Source organism: Pecten maximus, chromosome 11 (genome assembly GCF_902652985.1).
Source record: "Pecten maximus chromosome 11, xPecMax1.1, whole genome shotgun sequence".
In the NCBI taxonomy this organism is placed as follows: Eukaryota; Metazoa; Mollusca; class Bivalvia; order Pectinida; family Pectinidae; genus Pecten; species Pecten maximus.
Genome location: NC_047025.1, coordinates 16,943,503 through 16,960,674, shown reverse-complemented (window position 1 = coordinate 16,960,674; position 17,172 = coordinate 16,943,503). Strand labels below are relative to the sequence as shown.

At 35.3% G+C, this 17,172-nt stretch overlaps 1 protein-coding gene across 14 annotated transcripts in view; it reads left to right on the top strand.

Moving 5' to 3' along the window:
* LOC117338267 (centrosomal protein of 89 kDa-like) overlaps positions 1-17,172 on the top strand; it is a 47,477-nt gene that overhangs the window by 23,827 nt on the left and 6,478 nt on the right. For 10 of the 14 annotated variants that reach the window (XR_004534993.1, XM_033899551.1, XM_033899549.1 and 7 more), the window contains 15 exons: positions 767-934; positions 1,574-1,722; positions 2,305-2,355; positions 2,574-2,657; positions 2,786-2,898; positions 3,462-3,577; positions 4,518-4,698; positions 5,972-6,035; positions 6,467-6,570; positions 6,726-6,825; positions 7,927-7,968; positions 8,460-8,489; positions 9,735-9,824; positions 13,609-13,655; positions 13,840-13,962. Coding sequence is in view for 13 of the 14 variants with exons in the window: in XM_033899551.1 (XP_033755442.1) it covers positions 767-934; positions 1,574-1,722; positions 2,305-2,355; positions 2,574-2,657; positions 2,786-2,898; positions 3,462-3,577; positions 4,518-4,698; positions 5,972-6,035; positions 6,467-6,570; positions 6,726-6,825; positions 7,927-7,968; positions 8,460-8,489; positions 9,735-9,824; positions 13,609-13,655; positions 13,840-13,962 (1,462 nt within the window). In the remaining variant the exon portion in view is untranslated. Of the gene's footprint in view, positions 1-766; positions 935-1,573; positions 1,723-2,304; positions 2,356-2,573; positions 2,658-2,785; positions 2,899-3,461; positions 3,578-4,517; positions 4,699-5,971; positions 6,036-6,466; positions 6,571-6,725; positions 6,826-7,926; positions 7,969-8,459; positions 8,490-9,734; positions 9,825-10,437; positions 10,485-13,195; positions 13,286-13,608; positions 13,656-13,839; positions 13,963-17,172 lie in introns of all 14 variants that reach the window. The other 4 variants (XM_033899540.1, XM_033899544.1, XM_033899543.1 and 1 more) reach the window with 4 other exon arrangements.

Here is a 17,172-nt window from a genome sequence, read left to right as displayed (position 1 = left end):
GCCAAATCCTCCAGATGGTTAAATCATGTTTCTTGGTTTAAAACTATGACTGGGTGATTTCTTAATGATTTGATATGAAGGCTTCTGTTTGATAACTACAGAGAAGGTACACACAGTAGTGATAAGGTTTACACTGTTATTGGTACAGAACAGTGTTGGTCTCGCCTGGATTATACAATTGAATCTTATTAATAGTTCGACCCTTCTTATATGAAATGTGTTAAAGTTAAACAAAATCTCAAACATTGTTAAATGATTAGACAATCTCAGCATTATGGACAGCTGTTTGGTACAGAGCCTTAACACTTAACTGAGATGTCAGCCGACTAAAGCATTAAATATAATTTAATAAAAAGTTATGTTGATAGCACAGGGAGAAAACAAATTTTTTTTTTAAGATTTATCTTATGAAAGGGTATAAACAGAACAAATTATTGTATGAATATTTTGTTCAAAAATTTCAACTTTTCAGATTTGAAGTTAGAAAAAAAAAGAACAGTATGAACAAATGATTTTCAGGTGATTTAGTTTGCAATAAAATTGTTAGATTAACTAATTCACACTGTTATGTTGGTTGGGTGAGTTATAATTGAACTGTTTTATCAACAAAGGAAAAAATACTTCTGAAGTAGTAAAAAATTAATCAGTAATTTGAGATTTTCTGAAGTAGTTAAAGAATTAAGTCTTGTGAATGCAGAATCCTGGAATCATTGTCTCGTTTTCCTCGAGTCATTGTTACATGTCCTCTTGGTGATCTACTTTATAGGTTCAATGTCTCATCGGTCAGCAATGTCTGGCTCCAACACTGCTAGAAGTGTTGATGAGTTGACGCGGAGTCTGGAGGGCGAGAACACTTTATTGAGGTCACGAAACGAGGAGCTGGAGGGGGCTGTCACCTCTCTACAGAAAGTTTCCGAGGCCCTGGATAAGGGAGGTAAGTCTGATAACTACAACACAAAGCATGACAGTGAGGTACTCTTTGTGGATGTGCTCTATGTATAGATTGTAAGTCCAATATTCTTTGTAAGAAGTATCAGGGACTCTATGGGAAATTAACTTTGTGGTAAGAAAACCTTGAATTGACTTATGTAAGGTTGACAGTTTGTGGAAGGACTGATAGTGTGTGTAGATGTCTTGTGGAACATAACGAAACATAATGTAGATAAGTGTGATATTGTCAAGGGAAGGTATATAGAAGCCAGACAGAGTTAGTTATTCATAATCTTAATTGACAATCTTTTTGATGTTTTGTGTATATAACTGTTATAAAACCTGTAAAACCTTTACAGACAGCGTGACTGTGGACCGAGACATATTTAAGTTTTCTTTGAATTTTTTGTATGAGTCTCGGGTATATAGGACAAAAAACTATTGGAATCAAGTGTCACAGGATGTACTCTCTTTAGTGTATATCTCCCAACCCGTATCAATATAAATAACCTCTACTGACCAAACGGTTCTATGATAAACTACTTTTAGTTAAAATAGATAAATAAATAAATAATTGATTAAGTTTTATTGCTATAAATATTTCGATGCCTGTTGTTTACATTTCTGGTTTGTCACACTACAGACAAGGAAACTGCTAAACACATGTTACTGAAGAAACAGCTACAGGACATGAAGGAGGAGAACAACACACTGAAGAGTTCCGTACACAGACTCAGTGTCGAGCTGAGTAACTACCAGGCCAAGTACAGGACGATACAACCAGGCGAAAAGGTTAGCAACCTGGACAATTTATCATCATTAATGGACGTGTGATTTAATGTCATATAGTTTGAGTGAACTATAGATAATAATTTTCACTCAGTTACCTTCTCCCTATTGAATGAGAGAATAATACATACAGGTATAGGAATATGGAGCTATATATCACAGCATGGTACCTGTTTTAAATTTCTTGCAGTATAATCCTCTAATATTGTTGGAGTAAGGCTATAGTGTGCTATTCTGTCACTTTGTCGTAAGATCTAATAGACATAGTTGTGTAGCAAGGTATCTTAATCAATCTTGTTGCTCGGCTCCACTAGCTGTCTGTAGCACAGTATACCATTATCTAAGTTGGGAATTATGACTTCTATATTTAGTATTCAAGTGGTATCATTAATCTGTGTATCAGAAGTTAGAAATAAGTCCTGTAATAGGACAAAACAACAGTAAGATTAATCATACCTGTATTGCTTTACTATCCTTGAATTGCTGTTCAATGTAAACCAGACATTTAAATAGGCATTTTTCACCTAAAATATAATGTAGGGATCGTCTCAAAGCCAATCTTATAATATAAACTTTCTCTTTCAGACAGGGGAAATGCTTGGACTTCCAGAGAAAGGCCCAGTTCCTTCTTGGCTTGTAAGTTTTATATTTTCATAATTCACTTATTTCAGGTTTTAATGAAAAGTGTGTGTACAGGCTTTATGCTATGAAGCTTCTCTCAGGATTTTCAAGAGATATCAAGTTAGAACGGTGGCATATTTCAATAATTGAAGTTTTATAAACTTGTAGTTACAGTAGTCATACTAGATGAAATTTTGTGTTTAAAATTGACTAGAGAATATATTTTTCTTCAGATAAATGTGCAGTACTTGTCTCCCTTGTTCCTCGCCTATGATGACCGGCTCCGGGAGAAAGATGACGTCGTGAAGCACTATCAGGTAAATTTGTCTTCTCAGTTAAAATATACTAACATCAATGACAAAAGTTAATATTTAATGAAACCCTCTTACAGTCTTGGTTTGGAATGTTTGGAATAAATTAGAAATTATTTGTTTTATTTTTACAGGGAGAGCTAGAAAAATTACGCATTCAAGCCGAGGATATCATTATAGAAAACCAACAACTACACAAAAAACTAGACCACGCAGTGAAACGTGGCCCCATTGATGTCACAGAATGGTAAGTTAGTGGTGTAATCTGTTGACATGTGCTGGCGTTACGAGTCCCCAGTCTCTGTGGACTATAGACTGCCTCTTCGTCTTCCTTGTAAGTACGTACATACGTACGTAATCCCAAAGTTTGTCAGTGCAGCTAGCGGTTTCATTACCTGGGAGGGTTTGATCAAACTTCACACAATGATAAAGGACCATTATATCTCAGACGAGTTTCAGGTTTTTACGGTCAAGATCACTGTTACTATTTTAAGCGAGGTATGTTAAGAGATATGTATCACTTGAGCAAAACTCTATGCTTGTTAATCTGTCTTTAATCATACATGATTGTGTGTCAGTACATAAAGTGATGCTGTAAGTGATATTTTAGAATGAAAGTGCATAATGTCTTAGACTTAGTCTTGGCTAGGTAAAGGCTGATGACTTCCAGTAAACAATGAAAGTGCACCTGTGAATTGTGGAAGAAGTTGTGTTTACACCCATGTTTTATCATTATCTGTATCCCCTAAATAGTGCAAGCAAGCAAATTTTATATTTTATCTCATATCAACCATTTTCACTTTCCTCAAGGGACCAACTCAAAGACAATGCCAAACTTGTACTGGAAGAAAATCAGAACTTGTTAGAACAAGTTGAGGTGAAAGACCAAAAGGCGCGAGACATGCATCAGGCTCATGTTCGGGAAGGTAAGTACTGTCACAGTGGTACATGTACGTGTTAATGTCGTTTGTAAATAGGAATGGAATGACGTATAACAATAGTCAAGAAACAAAATCAGAAGTCAAAAGCATTAGAAGGAAACATCAACAGGAAGCTTGTATCAGATTATTTCAAGGTCAAAGTCTTTTAATTGCAATTTATCAAGGTTAAATGTGTTCAATTTCCTATACAGTAGAACCTTATTGATTAATCAGGACATAAGAATACATTATATGTTTCAGGTATTGATTTTAAAATTATTTTGTTCTTACCGTGACTTGTTTGATTCCAGGAAAGTACCAAATATTGTGTTTTATTACATTTTTACCAGTGAAATATCAAAAATTATTCATTCTATAAAAGTGATATTTTTCACTAGTGAAGAATATCATATTTTTCACTAGTGAAGAATATCATATTTTTCACTAGTGAAAAATATCGCTTTTGCTGATTTGACCAATCAAATTAATGATTAGAAAATACCAAAATAATTGTCCAATCAGAAAGCCCGACATATATGTCAGCACCTGGACAGGGGAAACTACTTTTTTGTTTACAAATTATCGCTGTAGTCCTAGTTAGCATACGGGGTAGGGTTTTCGTTGATAAAAAATGTAATAAAAAGAATATCTAACAGTGTCTTCAGTAAAACCAAATATATTTCACTCGTGTGGCTAATATTTGATATTTTTCACTCGTGCTGCGCACTCGTGAAAAATATCAAAATATTAGCCACACTCGTGAAATATATTTGGTATTACTGAAGACACTGTTAGATATTCTCTATTCATTGTAATTGGCTTGCTTTGACTCTATTTACACTTAGTCATGTCCTTTATGTTGCACTGGATATCTACTAAATGATGATTTTTCATTGTTGATTTAAAATAATTTCTGCCACATCTGAGTATCATGAATTTCTTACAGTGTCAAAGTTATCAAAACAACTGGTGCTAGTGAAAGCAGAGAAGACAGAAGTGGATCAGGAAATGGAGGACCTACGTAAAAAATACAAAGACACAAAAAACAAATTTGATGCATTGGTGCTAGAAACTCCAGAAAAGTCCACAGCACAGGATTACATCAACACCATAGCAGATCTCAAAAAGTCAGTACTGCTTAGGGCTACTCATATTTTACCAGTAAAATAACTCCCACTCAGTAATTGTGTTCTATGGGAAGACTCTAGAAATCAAAAACTCTATGAATGGTGCTCCCACTCAGTAATTGTGTTCTATGGGAAGACTCTAGAAATCAAAAACTCTATGAATGGTGCTCCCACTCAGTAATTGTGTTCTATGGGAAGACTCTAGAAATCAAAAACTCTATGAATGGTGCTCCCACTCAGTCATTGTGTTCTATGGGAAGACTCTAGAAATCAAAAACTCTATGAATGGTGCTCCCACTCAGTAATTGTGTTCTATGGGAAGACTCTAGAAATCAAAAACTCTATGAATGGTGCTCCCACTCAGTAATTGTGTTCTATGGGAAGACTCTAGAATCAAAAACTCTATGAATGGTGCTCCCACTCAGTAATTGTGTTCTATGGGAAGACTCTAGAAATCAAAAACTCTATGAATGGTGCTCCCACTCAGTAATTGTGTTCTATGGGAAGACTCTAGAAATCAAAAACTCTATGAATGGTGCTCCCACTCAGTAATTGTGTTCTATGGGAAGACTTTAGAAATCAAAAACTCTATGAATGGTGCTCCCACTCAGTAATTGTGTTCTATGGGAAGACTCCAGAAATCAAAAACTCTATGAATGGTGCTCCCACTCAGTAATTGTGTTCTATGGGAAGACTCCAGAAATCAAAAACTCTATGAATGAAGCTCCCACTCAGTAATTGTGTTCTATGGGAAGACTCCAGAAATCAAAAACTCTATGAATGAAGCTCCCACTCAGTAATTGTGTTCTATGGGAAGACTCTAGAAATCAAAAACTCTATGAATGGTGGTTGCTAGAGAAAACATGGCTTATTGTGTTGCACTATTTGAATTATTAGTAAAACTTTTCTGTTGAAAGTTTCTGTTGACAAACCAGGAGCCCTCCCATTTAGTTGATATCTTACTAGCAAGAAATAGGCCTTTTTTGTCATCTTTCTTACAATAAATCCGAAGTTAACCTACAATTCTTTGTTTGGCCCAAAATGACTTCAACTGTTTTAAAGTGAGTGTATGTTCTTGACTTGTTCAAGTGACAAAAATTGTTAAGGTACCTGACATTATGTTGGTTCTTAATATCTTTAGTGTTGATATCAATATAGTTTGTTTTGAAACATTTCATCATGTGGCTATGATGATGATGATGATGATTGATGATGATGATGAGTAAGATGAATTAAGACAGGACTGATAAATATTTATGATCTGTGTTTATAGGAGTGTAGTAGAGAAAGATGAAGCTCACAAGGAAGAAATGGAAAGTCTTAAGATCAAAGTACAGGTAACAAAGAGTCTAAACGACAGGTTACATAACATGGGCCTCACCAATAGATTACATGTATAGCTATTGCTAACTAATGTCCAATGGAATGAAAATATTGTATTTTTATACTCCCGTCAAATTTCGACAGACGTATCATTTGTCTATCTGTCCGTCTACCCTTCCAGTTAAAGTTTCTTCAGTAGTCTACAGTTCAGTCCGATAACGTGCTTTATATTGTCTAAGTTTTCAGCATTATGTTCTTTTCGAGTCTAACAAGGACAATTTGGCTTTCATTTCTGGAAATGATTTTGTATGGCAGGCGTATTATTAGTCCCTTATTTATTTAAACCACAAAGCTTGTTTATAGAAATTAGGCAGGGGCATAGACATTAAAGTTTTGTGTTGAATTAAATTTTAATTTCTTTAACAATTTGTTTTATTTCTGCCAGGCTGTACAGGCAGAAAGGAAAGCACAAAGTGGCAGATATGTGGAACTGACGGCAGAAAATAAACGAATTCAGGCAGAAATGAAGGCCATGCAGAAGGCTGTCCGGTAAGTGGTAAAACCTGTTGTAAAAAGTCATAGATAGTATCCTAGTCCCTTTCAGCACTAGTGTCAGCAGTAATGTCAATTATAAAACTTACTTTAACCTAGTGGTCAAATCAATGTAATTCTGTACTTAATTGTATGTGTTTTAACATCCTTAGGAAAGCCCAGTCCAAAATCATGTACCTCCAAAAGGCCGTGGAACAGTCCGAGAATAAGGAGTACACTGTACAAGAGCAGCTGGCTAATATCATACGAGTGGTAAGTGTAATATCATACGAGTGGTAAGTGTAATATCATACGAGTGCCATGTGTTTAGTGTAATATCATACGAGTGGTGAGTGTTCAGTGTAATATCATACGAGTGGTGAGTGTTCAGTGTAATATCATACGAGTGGCGAGTGTTTAGTGTAATATCATACGAGTGGTGAATGTTTAGTGTAATATCATACGAGTGGCGAGTGTTTAGTGTAATATCATACGAGTGGTGAGTGTTTAGTGTAATATCATACGAGTGGCGAGTGTTTAGTGTAATATCATACGAGTGGTGAGTGTTTAGTGTAATATCATACGAGTGGTGAGTGTTTAGTTTAATATCATACGAGTGGTAAGTGTTTAGTGTAATATCATACGAGTGGTGAGTGTTTAGTGTAATATCATATGAGTGGTGAGTATTTAGTGTAATATCATACGAGTGGCGAGTGTTTAGTGTAATATCATACGAGTGGCGAGTGTTTAGTGTAATATCATACGAAAGGTGAGTGTTTAGTATAATATCATACGAGTGCCATGTGTTTAGTGTAATATCATACGAGTGGTGAGTGTTTAGTGTAATATCATACGAGTGGCGAGTGTTTAGTGTAATATCATACGAAAGGTGAGTGTTTAGTATAATATCATACGAGTGCCATGTGTTTAGTGTAATATCATACGAGTGGTGAGTGTTTAGTGTAATATCATACGAGTGGTGAGTGTTTAGTGTAATATCATACGAGTGGTGAGTGTTTAGCGTAATATCATACAAATGGTGAGTATTTAGCGTAATATCATACGAGTGGCGAGTGTTTAGTGTAATATGATACGAGTGGCGAGTGTTTAGTGTAATATGATACGAGTGGCGAGTGTTTAGTGTAATATCATACGAGTGGCGAGTGTTTAGTGTAATATCATACGAGTGGTGAGTGTTTAGTGTAATATCATATGAGTGCCGTGAGTGTTTAGTGTAATATCATACGAGTGGTGAGTTTCTACGGTAATCATATGAGTGTTAAGTATAATTTTTACTCTGGATAAAGTAGGAAATTCTGTACTCATACTGTATTCACTGTCAATGCTATTTACAAGTGTTTGATTTGTTTACAGGCTGAGAAGGCGGCATTTGAGCGGGATACTTACGCTAAAGTGGTAAGTGATATATCTATGTGTAAAGATATGACATTGTATGAAAAGTCAAATATCATTAATGATCCATTCAATCATCTACATGATGATATAAAATTTGACCCATACTGTGGCAGGTATTCATTCATAAAAAGCAGACCTACTCAACTGGTGACAGGGCTCATCAAGTGAGAGAAATGAATTACTTTCTGTGTATGTTAGTTGTTTGTCAGTCTTCCGTCGGTCAGTATATGGATCCCTCCTATATCGGTCGGGTTTACTTTGTCACGAGACCTATCCAGTCATGTTTTGTAAAGGCTTTCAACAAAACATGTTAATTTTTATGTCAGTCACAGTCAAGCGACATCAAGTGTTTGCCTTTTCCATTTTTCTGTTTTTCTATAAAATGTGTTGGCCAGACTTTGCAGTTAGTACTAATACTTCAAGGTAACCTAGCTACATGGTCAGTGTTTTAGAAACCTACCCTAAGAGTACAAAGATGTCCTGTTTTTCAGCTTGTGACCAGAATGATTTACAGAGACACAGTAAGGATATCACAGATGAATTTTTATTTTGATGTTGTAAAATTTTGTAAAGTATCTGTCTCTACCAGTATATTATGTATATCTTGAGATTTTAATCTAGATAAAGAAAATTATTTAATCTGGTACTGTAACAGTTAGCTACAGTTTACGGGGAGATGTTTACCTGTGAGAGTGCAAAACAAACAATCTGGAATATTCCTCAAAAATGCCAAATAATCCCACTACATATTAAGAAAAAAATAAAATAAAAAATGAAAATATTAATGATTTCATCTAATAACCCAAAATATCATCTTTTGTTTATAACACTGGTTTGTGACCCTGGTGGTATGCCGAATGAATGAAAACTCACACCAACATTTTTCTAATGAAACGGATCACCCCTAATCACTTTAATTGGAAATACTAAATTGGCAAGAACTTAGTTAAATGAGAAGCTATTGTAAGTTCTGTTAGAGAAATCATTGTTGAAAAGTTTACTCAGAATATATGTTACTGATTATAAACCTGTTCTCAATCAATCAAATTTGCTCTGATATATCTCTGTGACACCAAACTTTCATATAAGTCTGTATCTTCACTTCAGTTGACCGCGAGAGTTTCTGGTCCTGTTTTTAATATTGTCTGTCTGCACCAATGTATTTATCCTTGCACCAAGATAATTTTGCTGTATATACCACTTTGTAAAGTTCTTCATAGATAGTAACTGGTACTGTATCCAGTCCGTATCATTGTTTTGTGTTAGGGCCTGGTGGTAGCAAATGATAATACCATTGCTCTGTTGCCTATATGTTTAATACTGCCTTAAACATTTGGCTTGTTAAATAGTAATACATTTCAGACTGGTAGCTGATAACTAGTTATTAAACTTTTAATAACATCCTTATTTTATTTGCACTGCTGTCAATATTCCATACACCAGGGCAGATTTGATGTTGTGAATTCTCCTAAAGGACGTGCCCGGTGTTGTTCTCCCCTAAATCCACCCCTCCCTCTACTCCCTCAACCTCCCTCTATTCCTCATTTAAATGACAATCATGTACATATATCCAAATATTTCTAGGAATTTAATAATCATAGATAATAAGTAGCATATAGCAGTATATAAAATAACAGGAGATATTTTGAGCATAGAACAGTTGAAAGCAATATCTAAAAAAGTTTCTGGTTTGTCCAGATATTACTGGTGTTCCAGGCATCTGTTTGTAAAATCACAACATTGAAGAGTTTATTTTAATTTTCCAGGCAAGAGAGCAGGAAAATGAGACAAAAAAGGCTGTTAACAAGTTACTGAGTGGTAATGTGTCCAAGGGCAAAATGGAGGAAAAGTTAAAGGTGAGTGGGAGTGTAATCCACTTTAGGTATAATCAACTATAGGTATAATAAACCACAGGTGTAATAGACTTCAGGTGTGATAAACTACAGGTGTAATCAACAACAGGTGTAATAAACTACAGGGCCCAGTAGTTCGAAAGGTGATTGGCTTAATCACTTGATTAGTGAAAGTCTGATTTCTTCTTTACTTCAAATCCAGAGTGTGTATATACTTTAAAATAGGCAGAACGCAAGGTAGAGACTGAAGAGTGTTATAGAGTCATATAGTTTGTCTAGTAAGTTTTACCTGAAATTATTTTATCATCATTTAAAAATTGTTGTTAAACTCTGATCAGCCTTATCACCTTTCGAACAACTGGGCCCAGGTGTAGTTCATTAAAGGAATCTTCTACAATTTTGATGGAGTTGTAGATATTCCAGCTGAATATGGCTAGATATGTACTTGTCATCATGACATTGATTATATGTGAAAATCGTTTTTTATGTAAGAGAATTGACAGAATAGAGGTTGGTGGGACTTTATTGTATTGAATTATGCCTTGTTCAAACAGTCGCTTTAGATTATGTAACTATTCCTATACAACCATCCTTAAACCTATACATTTCATTACAGTTATATAAGATGAAGGCAGCAGCTAAGCTAAACACAGTTGCAGGAAGGTAAGAACATCATGTGTTGTATGTTAGGTGATGTGGGTGTTTTATAGAAATCATGTCTGTCTGTTCATCAGCACTTTCATTTCCAGATTTTCTTCTTATCAGGACTCCTAGTTCAGAATTCAATGTCATAAACACTAACAAACGACTGGCAAGATACTCCTTCATGTATAATGGATGTTGATGATGTACAGTGGAACTTCGTTAACTCGAACTCGGATAACTCGAATACCCCGCTTAACTCGAAGTACCTCCCCGGTCCCGGCCGAATTCTCTCTTTATCTTAGTAAAAAAAACTCGGATAATTCGAATTCGGATAACTCGAAAAACTCGGATAATACGAAGTAAAAATTTGGTCCCAACAATAAAAATCCTACTTGAAATGTTCGAATAACTCGAAGTATAATTTTCGTCGATCGGTGGCAAACGCCGACATTTTTTAAGAGCTAAATTCCGTTTGTAATACTGAACATATCGGCACTACTAACCTACATGCTATTATAAGTGCTTCATAGATTCATAAAAGAAATTGTCGGTTGAATCTTATAACAACAAGTCTTGGTGATAAAAAGTACTGCTTTACTTACATCAGGTAATTTCCCAAGGCGGTCGCCGATATCAGTACACACGATAGTCAACAACTCATCTACCCGTTCGCTCAAGCGGAACTAATCTCTGACACACCGGTAGATCTACCCGGCTGATGTTTTTACAGGTGTAGAATGACACAGTCACCGGCGCCTATTAAATCTTTAAACTGCTGAAACAATAGCGTAATTACTGCCGAGGTGTTCAGAGTACAACTGTAACGGTCAGTGCTGTCTATTAAATCGGATAAAACGCCAACTCAGTTACAGTAACATTTTATACGCACATGCGCAGCCCAACTTCCGGTGCTAATACACATGGAAATGGCGTGGTTATCAATAAAAAGTAAGTAGGCCGATCAAACAGTATTTTATATATGTCCAATAAAGGTAATGGTTCTGTTACATTTTGTATGCAATCTGTTAAACTTAAACGGTTATTTGTTTTGACATTAATAACTTGTTATTTTGTCGAATTCCGTTTTATCGTTTACCTTTTGCAAACATGACTTGCACATCAGATCGTTATTGAAATGACTAAGTGAAAGAAACTTTATCGTGACTGTATATCGGCAAAACTACACCAAATAACAAGTGACATAACGAAACATTACATATATATTTACATGTATTGACCAGTCTTCACACTAAACTGATGAGCGACAGAGCGAAGTTATAATGATTATATAATGTTGACAAATATTGACCAAACTTTTCACCAAAAACGATAACTCGCTTAATTCGAACACTCGGATAACTCGAAGTTTTTTCGTGGTCCCGTCGACTTCGAGTTAACGAAGTTCCACTGTACATGTTTCACAGCTTGACTGGTACGTGTTCATTTCTCATAGATCAGAGGCTGATTTTACTGTTAATTCCTCAGGTATGGGGTGACTGTCCTAAAACTTTGTCTCCGGTCTATTTTATAGTCCAGCTGTCAGAATAACCCAGAGAATGTTGACCTGCTTTCAATGAAGGTCACAGGGGTCACATAATATGTAAAAATCTTTGTGTTCTTTTTCCCAATCCCAAAAAACGGGAAAAAGGCCGGAATATTCCTCAAAAATGCCAAATAATCCCACTACATATTAATAAAAAAATAAAATAAAAAATGAAAATATTAATGAATTCATCTAATAACCCAAAATATCATCTTTTGTTTAAAAGACTGGTTTGTGACCCTGGTGGTATGCCTAATGAATGAAAACTCACACCAACATGGTCCTGACCTTTTCTAATGAAACGGATCACCCCTAATCACTTTAATTGGAAATTCTAAATTGGCAAGAACTAACTAAAGTTAAATGAGAAGCTATTGTAAGTTCTGTTAGATAAATCATTGTTGAAAAGTTTACTCAGAATATAATTATGTTACTGATTATAAACCTGTTCTCAATCAATTAAATTTGCTCTGATATATCTCTGTGACACCAAACTTTCACATAAGTCTGTATCTTCACTTCAGTTGACCGCGAGAGTTTCTGGTCCTGTTTTTAATATTGTCTGTCTGCACCAATGTATTTATCCTTGCACCAAGATAATTTTTGCTGTATATACCACTTTGTAAAGTTCTTCCTAGATAATAACTGGTACTGTATCCAGTCCTTATTATTGTTTTGTGTTAGGGCCTGGTGATAGCAAATGATAATACCATTGCTAGGTTGCCCATATGTTTAATACTGCCTTAAACATTTGGTTTGTTAAATAATAATACATTTCAGACTGGTAGTTAATGACTACATGTAGTTATTAAACTTTTCATAACATCCTTATTTTATTTGCACCGCTGTCAATATTCTATACACCAGGTCAGATTTGATGTTGTGTATTCTCCTAAAGGACGTGCCCGGTGTTGTTCTCCCCTAAATCCACCCCTCCCCCTACTCCCTCAACCTCCCTCCATTCCTCATTTAAATGACAACCATGTACATATATCCAAATATTTCTAAGAATTTAATAATCATATAGATAATAAGTAGCATATAGCAGTATATAAAAAGACAGGAGACAATTTGAGCACAGAACAATTGAAAGCAATATCTAAAACAAGTTTGTTAGGATATTACTGGTGTTCCAGACATCTGTTTGTAAAATCACAACATTGAAGAGTTTATTTTAATTTTCCAGGCAAGAGAGCAGGAAAATGAGACAAAAAAGGCTGTAAACAAACTACTGAGTGGTAATGTGTCCAAGGGCAAAATGGAGGAAAAGTTAAAGGTGAGTGGGAGCAGAATCAGCTACAGGTGGGCCCAGGTGTAGTTCATTAAAGGAATTTTTTACAATTTTGATGGAGTTGAAACTCAGATATTCACGCTGAACGTGGCTACATATGTACTTGTCATCATGACATTGATTATATGTGAAAATCATTTTTTATGTAAGGAAAGTGATTATATGTGAAAATCATTTTTTATGTAAGGGATTAGCAGAGTAGAGGTTGGTGGGACTTTATTGTATTGAATTATGGCTTGTTCAAACAGTCGCTTCAGATTATGTAACTTCCTTTACAACCATCCTTAAACTTACACATTTCATTACAGTTATATAAGATGAAGGCAGCAGCTAAGCTGAACACAGTCGCAGGAAGGTAAGAACATTATGTGTTGTAGCATACTGGGATAAATGGTTTCCAATATTGTTAAAATAATTGACCTTGACCTATTTTCAAAGATGAACTTTAAAGCTGCATTAGTGGCAGGTGAATGATGCAGGGCCATTGAGGCTCTTGCTTTTAAATGCAGCTAAAATTCTCAACTTGTTTATATTTGCAGACTGAAAGAGCAAGATGTTAATTTTAATAACCAGAAAAAGGAGTATGAGAGGGAGATCAACCACTTGAGATTGTTGGTGTCAGAAAAGGAGAAAATGATTAACAATATTGCTGAGGACAAACAGTAAGTGTGAACACAGTGTTTCTAACACTCAAATGTACAGCGGTATCTAGTATATAGAAAATGTACAGGGGTGTTTAAATAGAAAATGTACAGGAGGATCTAGTATATAGAAAATCTACAGGGGTATCTAGTATATAGAAAATCTACAGGAGTATCTAGTATATAGAATATCTACAGGGGTATCTAGCATATAGAAAATCTACAGGGGTATCTAGTATATAGAAAATCTACAGGGGTATCTAGCATATAGAAAATCTACAGGGGTATCTAGTATATAGAAAATCTACAGGGGTATCTAGCATATAGAAAATCTACAGGGGTATCTAGCATATAGAATATCTACAGGTCCTGGAGTATCTAGTATATAGAATATCTACAGGTCCTGGAGTATCTAGTATATAGAAAATCTACAGGGGTATCTAGTATATAGAATATCTACAGGTCCTGGAGTATCTAGTATATAGAATATCTACAGGTCCTGGAGTATCTAGTATATAGAATATCTACAGGTCCTGGAGTATCAAGTATATAGAATATCTACAGGTCCTGGAGTATCTAGTATAAAGAAAATCTACAGGTCCTGGAGTATCTAGTATATAGAATATCTACAGGTCCTGGAGTATCTAGTATATAGAATATCTACAGGTCCTGGAGTATCAAGTATATAGAATATCTACAGGTCCTGGAGTATCTAGTATAAAGAAAATCTACAGGTCCTGGAGTATCTAGTATATAGAATATCTACAGGTCCTGGAGTATCTAGTATATAGAATATCTACAGGTCCTGGAGTATCTAGTATATAGAATATCTACAGGTCCTGGAGTATCTAGTATATAGAATATCTACAGGTACTGGAGTATCTAGTATATAGAAAATCTACAGGGGTATCTAGTATATGGAATATCTACAAGTCCTGGAGTATCTAGTATAGAATATCTACAGGTCCTGGAGTATCTAGTATAGAATATCTACAGGTCCAGGAGTATCTAGTATATAGAATATCTACAGGTCCTGGAGTATCTAGTATATAGAATATCTACAGGTCCTGGAGTATCTAGTATATAGAATATCTACAGGTACTGGAGTATCTAGTATATAGAAAATCTACAGGGGTATCTAGTATATGGAATATCTACAAGTCCTGGAGTATCTAGTATAGAATATCTACAGGTCCTGGAGTATCTAGTATAGAATATCTACAGGTCCAGGAGTATCTAGTATATAGAATATCTACAGGTCCTGGAGTATCTAGTATATAGAATATCTACAGGTCCTGGAGTATCTAGTATATAGAATATCTACAGATCCTGGAGTATCTAGCTAGTATATAGAATATCTACAGGTCCTGGAGTATCTAGTATAGAATATCTACAGGTCCTGGAGTATCTAGTATATAGAATATCTACAGGTCCTGGAGTATCTAGTATAGAATATCTACAGGTCCTGGAGTATCTAGTATATAGAATATCTACAGGTCCTGGAGTACCTAGTATAGAATATCTACAGGTCCAGGAGTATCTAGTATACAGAATATCTACAGGTCCTGGAGTATCTAGTATACAGAATATCTACAGGTCCTGGAGTATCTAGTATATAGAATATCTACAGGTCCTGGAGTATCTAGTATAGAATATCTACAGGTCCTGGAGTATCTAGTATATAGAATATCTACAGGTCCTGGAGTATCTAGTATATAGAAAATCTACAGGGGTATCTAGTATAGAATATCTACAGGTCCTGGAGTATCTAGTATAGAATATCTACAGGTCCTGGAGTATCTAGTATATAGAAAATCTACAGGGGTATCTAGTATAGAATATCTACAGGTCCTGGAGTATCTAGTATAGAATATCTACAGGTCCTGGAGTATCTAGTATATAGAAAATCTACAGGGGTATCTAGTATAGAATATCTACAGGTCCTGGAGTATCTAGTATAGAATATCTACAGGTCCTGGAGTATCTAGTATAGAATATCTACAGGTCCTGGAGTATCTAGTATAGAATATCTACAGGTCCTGGAGTATCTAGTATAGAATATCTACAGGTCCTGGAGTATCTAGTATAGAATATCTACAGGTCCTGGAGTATCTAGTATATAGAAAATCTACAGGGGTATCTAGTATAGAATATCTACAGGTCCTGGAGTATCTAGTATAGAATATCTACAGGTCCTGGAGTATCTAGTATATAGAAAATCTACAGGGGTATCTAGTATAGAATATCTACAGGTCCTGGAGTATCTAGTATAGAATATCTACAGGTCCTGGAGTATCTAGTATATAGAAAATCTACAGGGGTATCTAGTATAGAATATCTACAGGTCCTGGAGTATCTAGTATAGAATATCTACAGGTCCTGGAGTATCTAGTATATAGAATATCTACAGGTCCTGGAGTATCTAGTATATAGAATATCTACAGGTCCTGGAGTATCTAGTATATAGAATATCTACAGGTCCAGGAGTATCTAGTATATAGAATATCTACAGGTCCTGGAGTATCTAGTATATAGAATATCTACAGGTCCTGGAGTATCTAGTATATAGAATATCTACAGGTCCTGGAGTATCTAGTATATAGAATATATACAGGTCCTGGAGTATCTAGTATATAGAATATCTACAGGTCCTGGACTATCTAGTATATAGAATATTTACAGGTCCTGGAGTATCTAGTATATAGAATATCTACAGGTCCTGGAGTATCTAGTATACGGAATATCTACAGGTCCTGGAGTATCTAGTATAGAATATCTACAGGTCCTGGAGTATCTAGTATAGAATATCTACAGGTCCTGGAGTATCTAGTATATAGAATATCTACAGGTCCTGGAGTATCTAGTATAGAATATCTACAGGTCCTGGAGTATCTAGTATAGAATATCTACAGGTCCTGGAGTACCTAGTATATAGAATATCTACAGGTCCTGGAGTATCTAGTATACGGAATATCTACAGGTCCTGGAGTATCTAGTATATAGAATATCTACAGGTCCTGGAGTATCTAGTATACAGAATATCTACAGGTCCTGGAGTATATAGAATATCTACTGGTCCTGGAGTATCTATTATATAGAATATCTACAGGTCCTGGAGTATCTAGTATATAGAATATCTACAGATCCTGGAGTATCTAGTATACAGAATATCTACAGGTCCTGGAGTATCTAGTATACAGAATATCTACAGGTCCTGGAGAATCTTTTATA